Source organism: Somniosus microcephalus, chromosome 11, assembly GCF_052327205.1.
Source record: "Somniosus microcephalus isolate GS21.2 chromosome 11, FLI_Smic_1.0, whole genome shotgun sequence".
In the NCBI taxonomy this organism is placed as follows: Eukaryota; Metazoa; Chordata; class Chondrichthyes; order Squaliformes; family Somniosidae; genus Somniosus; species Somniosus microcephalus.
Window position 1 is genome coordinate 239172705 of NC_140997.1, and position 12823 is coordinate 239185527.

General features: G+C 51.1%; 1 protein-coding gene across 1 annotated transcript in view; it reads left to right on the forward strand.

Annotated features, from left to right (window-relative positions):
• LOC147111379 (6-phosphofructo-2-kinase/fructose-2,6-bisphosphatase 4-like) overlaps positions 1–12823 on the forward strand; it is a 135960-nt gene that overhangs the window by 46747 nt on the left and 76390 nt on the right. Inside the window, exons 3-4 of the mRNA XM_086000015.1 lie at positions 12073–12169; positions 12282–12348. Of these exons, the coding sequence (XP_085856141.1) occupies positions 12073–12169; positions 12282–12348 (164 nt within the window). The remainder of the gene's footprint in view (positions 1–12072; positions 12170–12281; positions 12349–12823) is intronic.

The following is a 12823-nucleotide window of genomic DNA, read 5'->3' on the forward strand; positions in this document are numbered from 1 at the left end:
TTTGATTTAAGTACAAAGAAAAGGATCCAGTATATTGCATGGAAAGCACTCCCATTCATAGTTACTATGGGAACTGACAGGCCGGAGGTAAATCATGCTTTGGGAAATAGTGATCACAATATCACAAGGTTTAGAGCAGTTATGGAAAGGGACAAGGAACAATCAAAGGTGAAGATACTGAACTGGAGGAGGGCTAATTTCAGTGGGTTGAACAGGGATCTGGCCCAGGCGCATTGGAATCAAAGATTGGCAGGTAAAACAGTAATTGAGCAATGGGAGGCCTTCAAGGAGGAGATAGTTTGGTACAGAGTAGACACATTCCTATTAGGGGGAAAGGAAGGGCATCCAAAGCTAGAGCTCCCTGAATGACTGAAGATGTTGAGTCTAAAATGCTGGTGGGATGGGCAGACACGTGACAGAAAAGTGCGAAGTGATACATTTTGGTAGGAAGAACGAGGAGAGGCAATATAAACTGAAGGGTACAATCCTAAAGGGGGTACATGAACAGAGATACCTGGGGTATATGTGCACAAATCATTGAAGGTGGCAGGGCAGGTTGAGAAAGCGATTAAAAAAGCATACGGGATCCTGGGCTTCATAAATAGAGGTATAGAGTACAAAAGCAAGGAAGTTATGATGAACCTGTATAAAACACTGGTTCGACCTCAACTGGAGTATTGTGTCCAATTCTGAGCACCGCACTTTCGGAAGGATGTGAAGGCCTTAGAGAGGGTGCAGAAAAGAGTTACAAGAATAGTTCCAGGGATGAGGGACTTCAGTTATGTGGATAGACTGGAGAAGCTGGGGTTGTCCTCCTGAGAGCAGAGAAGGTTGAGAGGAGATTTGATAGAGGTGTTCAAAATCATGAGGGGTCTGGACAGAGTAGATAGAGAGAAACTGTTCCCATTGGCGGAAGGGTCGAGAACCAGAGGACACAGATTTAAGGTGATTGGCAGAAGAACCAAAGGCGACATGAGGGAAAACTTTTTTACTCAGCGAGTGGTTAGGATCTGGAATGCACTGCCTGAAAGGGTGGTGGAGGTAGATTCAATTGTGGCTTTCAAAATGGAGTTGGATAAATACCTGAAGGAAAAAAATTTGCTGGGCTACGGGGAAAGGGCGGGGGAGTGGGACTGGCTGAAGTGCTCTTGCAGCGAGCCGGCACGGGCTCGACGGGCCGAATGGCCTCCTTCTGTGTTGTAACTATTCTATGATTCTAAAATGAAACAGCAAAAAGGCGGCTTATGATAAATGTCCGATTTATAATACAGTAGAAAACCAAGCAAAATATAGAAAGTGCAGAGGAGAACTGAAAAAGGAAATAAGAGGGGCAAAGAGAGAGTATGAGAAAAGATTAGTGGGTAGCAAAGGGAACACAGAAGAAAGAGTTGAAATTGCAGAGACTATGGCCACAATCTTTCAATCCTCCTTGGATATGGGGGTGGTGCCAGAGGACTGGAGGGATGCAAATATTAGACTGGGAGACTACAGTCTCCCACGTAAAGAAATAGGCAACACAGCGAGCTACAAGAAATAGGTCTTTACTCCAACTCTCACAATACAGTACTGGTTTCGTACAGCCCGTGAACCTGTGATGACTCACGGATTGGTCACCTGCTGGAACCTGATTGGTTTTCCTTCTCTCAGCAGCAGGCAAGTCTGAACATGCCTTATTCCTCTCAGCTTGCAACTGTCTTGTGGGGGGAGGGGAATACAGCAGTTAAAAGGGGATTATACAGGTTTATCTACATACACAGTGTTTCCCTAATGTGGCAACGCCACATACGCCCCCCCAGAATCCTCGTTAACTGTAAAAGTCAGTCTCTGCGGAGGTTTGACCAAACGGCCGTAGCGGCTGTAGTAGCCATCTGGCGTGTGAGGAGGGGTGTCTGGGAGGTCGGCCGGTTGGTTCGTCGGCTGGTCTGCCGGTGGGCTGGCTGGACGGGCTGCCGGCGAAGGTGGGGCGGCGGCCGGGAAGTAAGGTTCTGGCGTGTCTTGGTCCTCTTGTGGGGCCGCCGCCAACGCGGGAGGTCTGCCCCGCCGTGGGGGGAGAGCCGGACGAAACGGGAAGCTGAGGTCCAGGTGTGCTGGTTTGAGGCGGTCTACTGAAATAAGGTCCGGCTTCCCGCCGACGTCGATAAGAAAAGCTTTGTCCCCCGTCTCCAATACTGAGAAGGGGCCGGTGTATGGTGCCTGCAGCGGGCCTCTGTGCGCGTCCCGGCGCACGAAGACGAACTCCGCATGTCGTAAGTCTCGAGGCACGTAGGACGGCTGCGGGCCGTGTTGCGAAGTGGGCACTGGACGGAATTGCTGGGCCGCGTCCTGGTGCAGGGAAAGCTGTCTGGCGGCCGACCACGGCTCCGTTGTCAGGGGGAGGAAGTCGCCTGGTACTCTGAGCGGTTGGCCGTAGACCATCTCGGCCGCGGAGGTCCTCTTTGGGCGCGGTGCGCAATCCCAGGAGGACCCAGGGTAGTTTGTCGATCCAGCTGGTGTCGGCCAGGCTGGCGCGGAGGGAGGCTTTCAAGGAACGATGAAAGCGCTCGCAGAGCCCGTTGGCCTGCGGGTGGTAGGCTGTTGTCCTGTGCAACTTGGTGCCGAGGCCGGCGGTGATGGCATTCCACAAGTGGGAGGTGAACTGGGGGCCTCTGTCCGAGGATATGTCGGTCGGCACGCCGAACCGGGCCACCCATGTCGAGACGAATGCTCGCGCGACGTCGGTCGTGGTGGTGGAGGCGAGGGGAACCGCCTCGGGCCATCTGGTGGTGCGGTCGACAATCGTGAGCAGGTGTGTGAAACCGTGCGACGGCGGCAAGGGGCCTACCAGATCGACGTGGACGTGGTCGAAACGCCTCTCGGGCACCGGGAAACACTCCAATGGCGCCTTGGTGTGCTGCTGGACCTTAGCGCGCTGACACGCCACGCATGTGTTGGTCCAGTCTCTCACATCCTTGTGGAGTCCAGGCTAGACGAACTTGGCGGACATGAGTTTCTGAGACGCACGCATCCCTGGATGTGAGAGGCCGTGGATGATGTCGAAAACTCGCTTGCGCCAGGCGGATGGGACGACCGGCCTAGGCGAGGGGGCTGAGACGTCGCACAGGAGGGTTGTGCCGGCTGCGTGGAAGTGGATGTCGGCCAGAGTGAGGCTGGTGGTTGACGTCCTGAGGGCCTGGATCTCCACGTCGGCGGCCTGGTCTCTCGCCATGCTGGCGTAGTCGTCGCCCAGGTGCACTGCGTGGAGCGAGGGTCTTGAGAGGCAGTCGGCCACCAAATTGTCCTTGCCGGCGACGTGGCGGATGTCCGTGGTGAACTCCGAGATGAAGTTGAGTTGGCGCTGTTGGCGCGCGGACCAGGGTTCGGTTACTTTGGCCATGGCGAAAGTGAGCGGCTTGTGGTCCACGAATGCGGTGAACGGCCGGCCTTCCAGGAGGAAACGGAAGTGCCGGATTGCCAGGAACAGGGCCAGGAGCTCTCTGTTGAACGTGCTGTAGGCCTGCTCGTTCTTGCGCAGCTGTCGGCTGAAAAATGCCCGTGGCTGCCACGCGCCTTCGACCCACTGTTGCTGGACAGCGCCGACGGCGTAATCCGAGGCGTCCGTGGTGAGGGCGGTCTTGGCGCCCGGGATGGGGTGGGCCAGTAGTGTGGCGTTGGCCAAGGCGCTTTTGGTCTGGTGGAAGGCTGTCGCCATCTCGCTGGACCAGGTGAGTTGCTCTTTGCCCGTTTTGCCCCTGGTGGCTTCGTAGAGGGGGCGCATGAGTGAGGCGGCCTTGGGCACGAAACGGTGATAGAAATTGACCATCCCCAAAAATTCCTGCAGCGCCTTGACTGAGGTGGGCTGGGGAAAGTCTGCCACCGCCTGCACCTTGGAAGGTAGGGGAATGGCTCCCCTTAGCGAGATTCTGTGGCCGAGAAAGTCAATTTGGGCTGCTCCGAACTGGCATTTGGCCGGGTTGACAATTAGCCCGTGTTGGCTGAGGCGCTGGAAAAGAGAGCGCAAATGCGCAATGTGCTCGGCCTTGCTGGTGCTGGCCACGAGGATATCGTCCAGATAGACGAACAGGAAGCTCAGGTCCCGTAGGACGGAATCCATGAGCCGTTGGAAGGCCTGTGCGGCATTCTTGAGCCCGAAGGGCATGCGCAGGAACTCGAACAGTCCGAAGGGGGTGATGACCGCCGTCTCCTGGACGTCTGCGTGGTGGACGGGGACCTGATGGTAACCGCGAATCAGGTCGACCTTGGAAAAGACGGACTTTCCTGCTAGGTGCGCCGAGAAGTCTTGGATGTGCGGAATGGGGTATCTATCGGGCGTGGTGGCGTCGTTGAGCCGTCTGTAGTCGCCGCAGGGTCGCCAGCCACCGCCCGGCTTGGGCACAATGTGGAGGGGGGACGACCAGGGGCTGTTCGAGCGGCGGATGATGCCCAGTTTCTCCATCGTGGCAAATTCTTCCTTGGCCACCGCCATCTTGGCTGGGTCCAGACGTCTGGCTCGGGCGAACACTGGTGGTCCCGTAGTGGCGATGTGGTGCTCGACACCGTGCTTGGCTGCCGCGGCTGAGAAGGTCGGTTGTGTGAGCCTCGGGAAATCTGCGAGTAGGCGGGCGTAGTCGTCATCCGCCGGGGCAGAGCAGGACCTGACAAGGGCCGGGCTGTTGCTCTGCTGGCAGGCCAGTGAAGCGAAAGTTGCTGCGTCGATCAGGCGCCTGTCGCGGACGTCGACCAGGAGTCCGTGGGCGCAAAGAAAATCGGCGCCCAGCAAGGGATGTGCCACCGAGGCCGTCACGAAATCCCACGTAAATCGCTGGCCGTTGAAACAAACCTCGGCCCGTCGCTTTCCAAAAGTAGCGATGGCTGCGCCATTTGCCGCCACGAGGGGTGGGCCGCTGCAGCCTGCCTGGATGTCGAGCTGGGAGGCAGGAATTATGCTGCATTGGGCTCCGGTGTCGCAAAGGAATCTGCGCCTTGAAAGGGAGTCGGTTATGTACAGCAGTTTACCTGCGGTGCCGATGGCCATCGTGGCGGCGGGGGTGCGGTCGAGCGGGCCTAGACGGCGGCGCGGGGCTGGCGCGTTGGGCCGGGCGGCCATCTTGGTTTGATCGAAAGAGCAGGGTGCTCTGCAGCGTTGGGCCTTGTGGCCGAAACGCGCGTGGTAGTAGCATAGTTCTGTGGCGTGGCGGCGCGCGCTCGGTGGTGTCGGGGAGCCTCGCGGCTGCACAGCCGAGTTGGGCGACGGCGAAGACTTTGTCCGCGGCGGCTGCCAGTTGTACGCAGTCCGTGATCGGGGACCCCGCGAGGGCAGTCTGTACCTGCTGGGGAAGCAGGCTGAGGAAAAGGGCCCGAAACAAGAAGCACTGCGGTTCAGAGCCCAGGAGCGCAAGCATCCGGCTCATCAACTGGGTCGGGGTAGAGTCGCCGAGGCCTGGTTGTGAAAGAAGCCTGCGGGCCCTCCTCCCCGGACAGGCCGTAAGCCTGCAGCAAGCGGCCCTTAATGGTTGAGTACTTGCCGGTCTGTGGTGGGTTCCCCAGCAGGTCGAGAACTTCGGCGGCGGTGGAGCTTGCTAGTGCTGAGACTACGTGGAGGTACCTTTCTTCATCGTCTTGAACCCTGCGAAGGGTGAATTGGGCCTCTGTGTGCGCGAACCAAGCCGGTGCTTGGTGTTCCCAGAAGGTGGGGAGCTTCAAGGACACGGCGCCGGCCGACATCGGGCTGCTGCTGGTTGCCGTCGGGTCGTTGCTGGCCTCTGTAGGGCTACGTGAGTTGGGGGCTTCGGCCGCCGACATTCGGGGTCACCAATGTGGGAGACTACAGTCTCCCGCGTAAAGAAATAGGCAACACAGCGAGCTACAAGAAATAGGTCTTTACTCCAACTCTCACAATACAGTACTGGTTTCGTACAGCCCGTGAACCTGTGATGACTCACGGATTGGTCACCTGCTGGAACCTGATTGGTTTTCCTTCTCTCAGCAGCAGGCAAGTCAGCAGCAGGCAAGTCTGAACATGCCTTATTCCTCTCAGCTTGCAACTGTCTTGTGGGGGGAGGGGAATACAGCAGTTAAAAGGGGATTATACAGGTTTATCTACATACACAGTGTTTCCCCAATAGACTCTGTTTAAAAACGGGGAGAGGGATAAACCCGACAACTACAGGCCAGTGAGCCTAACGCCAGTGGTAGGGAGACTTCGAAAGACAATAATCCGGGACAAAATTAATTGTCACTTGGAAGAACATAGATTAATAAATGAAAGCCTGCATGGATTTGTTAAAGGCAAATTGTGTCTGACAAACCTGATTGAGTTCTTCAGTGAAGTAACGGAGAGGGTTGATGAAGATAGTGTGGTTAATGTTGTGCATATGAACTTTCAAAAGGCGTTAGATAAAATACCACATAACCAACTTGTTAGCAAAATTAAAGCCAATGGGATTAAAGGGACAGTGGCTGCATGGATACGAAATTGGCTTAGAGACAGAAAGCAGAGTGTAGTGGTGAAGGGTTGTTTTTCAGACCGGAGGGAAGTGTACAGTGTCCCCCAGGGGTCGGTATTGGGACCACTGCTCTTTATCACACTGACCTGGACTTGGGTATATAGGAAATAATTTCAAAGTTTGAAAGGGTGAAGTGATGCATTTTGGAAGGAAGAATGAGGAGAGGCAATATAAACTAAATGGCACCATTTTAAAGGGGGTGCAGGAACAGAGACCCGGGGTGTATGTACACAAATCATTGAAGGGGAGAAGGCTGTTTAAAATTTTTTTTAAAAATGCATACGGGATCCTGGGCTTTATAAATAGAGGAATCGAGCCCAAAGCAAGGAAGTGATGCTAGACCTTTATAAAAGACTGGTTAGGCCCCAGATAGCGTATTTGGTCCACTTCTGGGCACCACACTTTAGGACGGATGTCAAGGCCTTGGAGAGGGTGCAGAGGAGATTTACCAGAATGGTATCAGGGATGAGGGACTTCAGATATGTGGAGAAGCTGGGGTTGTTCTCCTTAGAGTAGAAATGGTTAAGAGGAGATTTAAGAGAGGTGCTCAAAATTATGAGGGGTTTTGATCGAGTAAATGAGGAGAGACTGTTTCCACTGGCAGGAGGGTCGGTAACCAGAGGACACAGACTTAAGAAAATTGGCAAAAGAACCAAAGAAGGATGAGGAGAATTTTCTTACGCAGCGAGTTGTTGTGATCTGGAATGCGCTGCCTGAGAGGGCAGTGGAAACAGACTCAATAGTAACTTTCAAAAGGGAATTGGATGAATACTTGAAAAGGAGAAACTTGAAGGGCTGTGGGAGTGGGACTAATCAGATAGCTCTTTCCAAGGCCCAGCACAGGCATGATGGGCCGAATGGCCTCTTTCTGTGCTGTAAGATTCTATGATGAGTAGCTTATGACTCTTGAATCATCGTTCCATGTGAACGGGAGGTCCTGGGGCATCTGTCCCAAGTGGCATCCTTGATGTATTGGACAGTAATTGTGGGGTGAGGTGTGCCATCAGTACCAAACTCCTCACCCAATGCCCACACACATGTCCTTTTCAGCAGCAGTTGGACACTGATACTGAGCAGGAATTCTGGCTGTTCTTTTCTCCTATTCCGTAGCTGAGGGTCATTCAGGTGAATTGTATATTCACACATAACAAAAACAGATTATCTGGTCATTATCACATTGCTGTTTGTGGGAGCTTGCTGTGCAAATTGGCTGCCGCGTTTCCCACATTACAACAGTGACTACACTTTAAAGTACTTCATTGGCTGTAAAGCACTTTGAGATGTCCGGTGGTCGTGAAAGGCCCTATATAAATGTAAATCTATCTATCTTTCTTCTTTCTGGCTGAGATCAGGTAACTCTACACACCAGGGATGGAACCTAGGCCCTCAAGGTCTGTGAGGATTGGCATGAAACCACATCTCACTGTGCAGTGTGTTTATCCTCCAATCCATTGGGGGTGCAATGCCTTTCATACAATCAAGCAGAGTCAACATGGTTTTATTATGATTCTCTGAATGTTCTGCTACTACTTCCTTAATGAAGGATTCCAGCATTTTCCCAATGACCGATGTTAGGCTAACTGGCCTATAGTTTCCTGCTTTCTGTCTCCCTCCTTTCTTCAATAGGGGCGTTACATTTGTGGTTTTCCAATCCGCTGGGACCTCTCCAGAATCTAGGGAATTTGGAAGATTACAACCAACGCATCCACTATCTCTGTAGCCACTTCTTTTAAGACCGTAGGATGCAGGCCATCTGGTCCAGGGGACTTGTCAGCCTTTAGCCCCATAAGTTTGCCAAGTACTTTTTCTGTCGTGAGTGATTGTTTTAAGTTCCTCCCTTTTGAGCCTTGATTATTTACTATTATTGGGATGCTTTTAGTGTCTTCTACCGTGAAGACAGATAAAAAATATTTGTTCAAAGTCTCTGCCATTTCCCTGTTTCCATTATTAATTCCCCAGTCTCATCCTCTAAGGGACCAACGTTTACTTTAGCTACTCTCTTCCTTTTTATATACCCGTAGAAGCTCTTGCTGTCATTTTTATATTTCTTGCTAGTTTACTCTCATAATCTACTTTCTCGCTCTGTTTATTATTTTTTTAGTCGTCCTTTGCTGGTTTCTAAAAATTCCCCAATCTTCTGGCCTACCGCTAATCTTCGCAACACTATGCTTTTGCTTTCAATTTGATACCATCCTTAACTTCCTTAGTCAGCCACGGATGGTTCATCCTTCTCGTAGAGTCTTTCTTTCTCACTGGAATATATCTTTGCTGAGAGTTATGAAATATCTCCTTAAATGTCTGCCACTGCTGATCTACCGTCTTACCCTTTAATCTATTTTCCAAGTCCACTTTAGCCAACTCTGTCGTCATACCTTTGTAATTGCCTTTATTTAAGTTTAAGACACTAGTTTCCGACCCAAGATTCTCACCCTCAAACTGAATTTGAAATTCTACCATGCTATGATCACTCTTCCTGAGAGGATCCTAGACTATGAGCTCATTAATTAATCCTGTCTCATTACACATTACCAGGTCTAAAATAGCCCCCCGGTTGGTTCCACAACGTATTGTTCTAAGAAACCATCCCGAATACACTCTTATGACCTCGTCCTCAAGGCTACCCTTGCCATTTTGATTTGTCCAATCAATATGAAGATTAAAATCGCCCACGATTATTGCAGTACCTTTCTTACAAGCCCCCATTATTTCTTGATTTATACTCTGTCCTACTGTGTAACTATTGTTAGGGAGCCTATAGACTACTCCCACCAGTGACTTCTTTCCCTTACTATTTCTTATCTACACCCAAATTGATTTTACATCTTGATCTTCCGAGCCAAGATCATTTCTCACTACTGTACTGATCTCATCCTTTATTAACAGAGCTACCCCTTTTCCTTTCTGCCTATCCTTCTGAAATGTTAAATACCCCTGAATATTCAGTTCCCAGCTTTGGTCACCTTGCAACCACGTCTCTGTAATGGCTATCAGATCATACCCATTTATTTCTATTTGTAATGTTAATTCATCTATCTTGTTACGAATGCTGCGTGCATTCAGATAAAGAGCCTTTAATTGTGTCTTTTTACCATTTTTCCCTACTCTGACCCTATTTGCTGTTACACTCTTATGCTTGTATGCTCTGTCCCTTCCTGTCACCCTCTGGTTATCATTACCCCTATCGCTACCCTGCACTATTGCTTTGTCCTTTCTCTAAATTCCCCTCACCTGACCCCTCCCCCCCCCCCCCCCACTATTTAGTTTAAAGCCCTATCTACAGCCCTAGCTATTCAATTCGCCAGGACACTGGTCCCAGCATGGTTCAAGTGAAGCCCGTCCCAATGGAACAGCTCCCTCTTTCCCCAGTACTGGTGCCAGTGTCCCATGAATCGAAACCCATTTCTCCCACACCAATCCTTGAGCCACGCATTCGACTCTCTGATCTTATTGGCCCTATGCCAATTAGCTCATGGTTTAGGTAGTAATCCAGAGATTATTACCTTTTGAGGTCCTGCTTTTTAATTTAGCCCCTAGCTGCTCATACTCCCTCAGTAGAACCTCTTAGTCCTACCTATGTCATTGGTACCTACGTGGACCACGACAACTGGATCGTCCCCCTCCCACTCCAAGTTCCTCTCCAGCCCCGAAGAGATGTCCTTAACCCTGGCACCGGGCAGGCAACACAGCCTTCAGGACTCATGCTCTCGGCTGCAGAGAATAGTGTCTATCCCCCTAACTATACTGTCCCCTACCACTACTACATTCCTTTTTACTCCCCCAACTTGAATGGCCCCCTGTACCATGGTGCTGTGGTCGGTTTGCTCATCTTCCCTGCAGTCCCTGCTCTCGTCCACACAGGCTGCAAGAACCTCGTACCTGTTGGACAAGGGCTGAGGCTCCTCCAATGCTACCTTCTGGATCCCCATACCCACCTCACTCGTAGTCACACTCTCCTGTCCCTGACCATGGACCAAATCTGAGTTACTTAATCTAAGGAGTGTGACTGCCTCCTGGATCAAAGTGTCCAGGTAACTCTCCCCCATCCTGATGCATCGCAATGTCCGAAGCTCAGACTCCAGCTCATCAACTCTGAGCTGAAGTTGCTCGAGCAGCAGACACTTACTGCAGATGTGGTCGCTGTGGATCAGACTGGGGTCCACCAGCTCCCACATGCTACAGCTGCAACACGTCACCTACCCTGCCACCTCTGTTGTATTTTATTTAACTAATTAGGTTTTCAAGTTTTGAATTATCACTCAGTTGTCTATTTATAGTTTTTAATCTAGTTAATAACCTTGTTTAAGTTATTAAATTTAGTTATATACTTTAGGTCTTTACTGTAACTTAGCTCACAAGTCCTAGTTTAACTTTAACTATTACTCATTATTAATTCACTTACTGTTTTACTTACCCGGCTCTTAGTTAAACCAATGCCCTAGTGTAGAGAGAGAAAAAAGAGAAATACTCACCAACCAATCGCTTCCCTGTGATGTCACGCTTTGATTCCCCCCCCCCCCCCCTGTTTTTGAAACTGATTTGAAAGTGGGCCTCGAGCCTCGGGCTTTATTTACTCGCTCCACTGTCGCCGGGTCCCTCACAGCTCGGTCTGGGCCTCGAGCCTGGGGCTTTATTTACTCGCTCCACTGTCGCTGGGTCCCTCACAGCTCGGTCTGGGCCTCGAGCCTGGGGCTTTATTTACTCGCTCCACTGTCGCCGGGTCCCTCACAGCTCGGTCTGGGCCTCGAGCCTGGGGCTTTATTTACTCACTCCACTGTCGCTGGGTCCCTCACAGCTCGGTCTGGGCCTCGAGCCTGGGGCTTTATTTACTTGCTCCACTGTCGCCGGGTCCCTCGCAGGTCGGTCCGCTCCCGCTGCCGCTCCCAATAGCTCGGTCTGGGCCTCGAGCCTCGGGCTTTATTTACTCGCTCCACTGTCGCCGGGTCCCTCACAGGTCGGTCTGGGCCTCGAGCCTGGGGCTTTATTTACTCGCTCCACTGTCGCCGGGTCCCTCGCAGGTCGGTCTGGGCCTCGAGCCTGGGGCTTTATTTACTCACTCCACTGTCGCCGGGTCCCTCGCAGGTCGGTCTGGGCCTCGAGCCTGGGGCTTTATTTACTCGCTCCACTGTCGCCGGGTCCCTCACAGGTCGGTCCGCTCCCGCTGCTGCTCCCAATATGACCTTGTTTTATTTAATTAAATTTGTATTTAGGTAACTTAGTTTACAGTGTAGTTTCTTGACTACTTACTTGATCTAGATTAAGTTATGGGTACTGAAATTAAATATCTACCTGTAACACACAGCACTACAAGTAGTGTCGGCAAAAAGCAACAACTCCTTCCCCCTCCTCTCCAAATTCCCACTCTTTCCCATGGGACCACAGTGCTAATGTCGCAATGCCATACCTTAGGTGTTAAGAACAGCAAGTTTTGTGATGTTTTGTTTGATTGTGAAGTTTCATATCAAAACTCAAAGTGCAGTAATGTACTTGAATGAGTCTGAATTGATATTTGAGGTATGTAACAGATTTTCACAGTTCAGCGATCCATTGGCATCTGGTAATGTACAATTGGATAACTTTTCTGTCTTCACAGCGTTTAATGTTGGGCAGTATCGGCGTGACCTGGTGAAGATCTATAAATCCTTTGAGTTTTTCCTCCCCGACAATGAAGAAGGCTTGCAAATCCGAAGGTAACACGAAGCGGGACTGCAATCCCTTAATATTGTGTATGTTTGCTGTTTATCGATCATTGTAGACTTATGCAAGGTGCTGATTGATTGTCTAATGGCTTTCTCACTGCAGACAGTGTGCATCAACAGCCCTGAACGATGTGAAGAAATATCTCAATGAGGAAGGAGGCCAAGTGGCGGTAAGTGACAAAGAAACCAGACATAGTGCCCTATCAAGTCTCTCAGAAAGCGCTTCACGTACTGTGAATTACCTTGAAGTGCCGTGACCGTCATGTAGGCACACAAGCACAGCAAGATCCAATAAACAGAAATGCGATGAATAACCAGTTATTGTTTGTTTGGTGATACTGGCCAGGACACCGGGAGAACTCCCTATTCTAGTACCATGGGATCATCTTCATCCACCTGAGGCACCAGAACAGGCAGACAGGCCCTCGGTTTAGCACCACGGACAATGCAGTGCTTTTTCAGTACTGCACTGGAGTGTCAGCCTACAAAAAAAGACTTGCATTTCTACAGCGCCTTTCACGACCACTGGACGTCCCAAAGGGCTTGACGGCCAATGAAATACTTTTTGAAGTGTAGTCACTGTTGTAATGTAGGAAACACAGCAGCCAATTCTGCACACAGCAAGCGCCCACAAGCGCCCAGTGA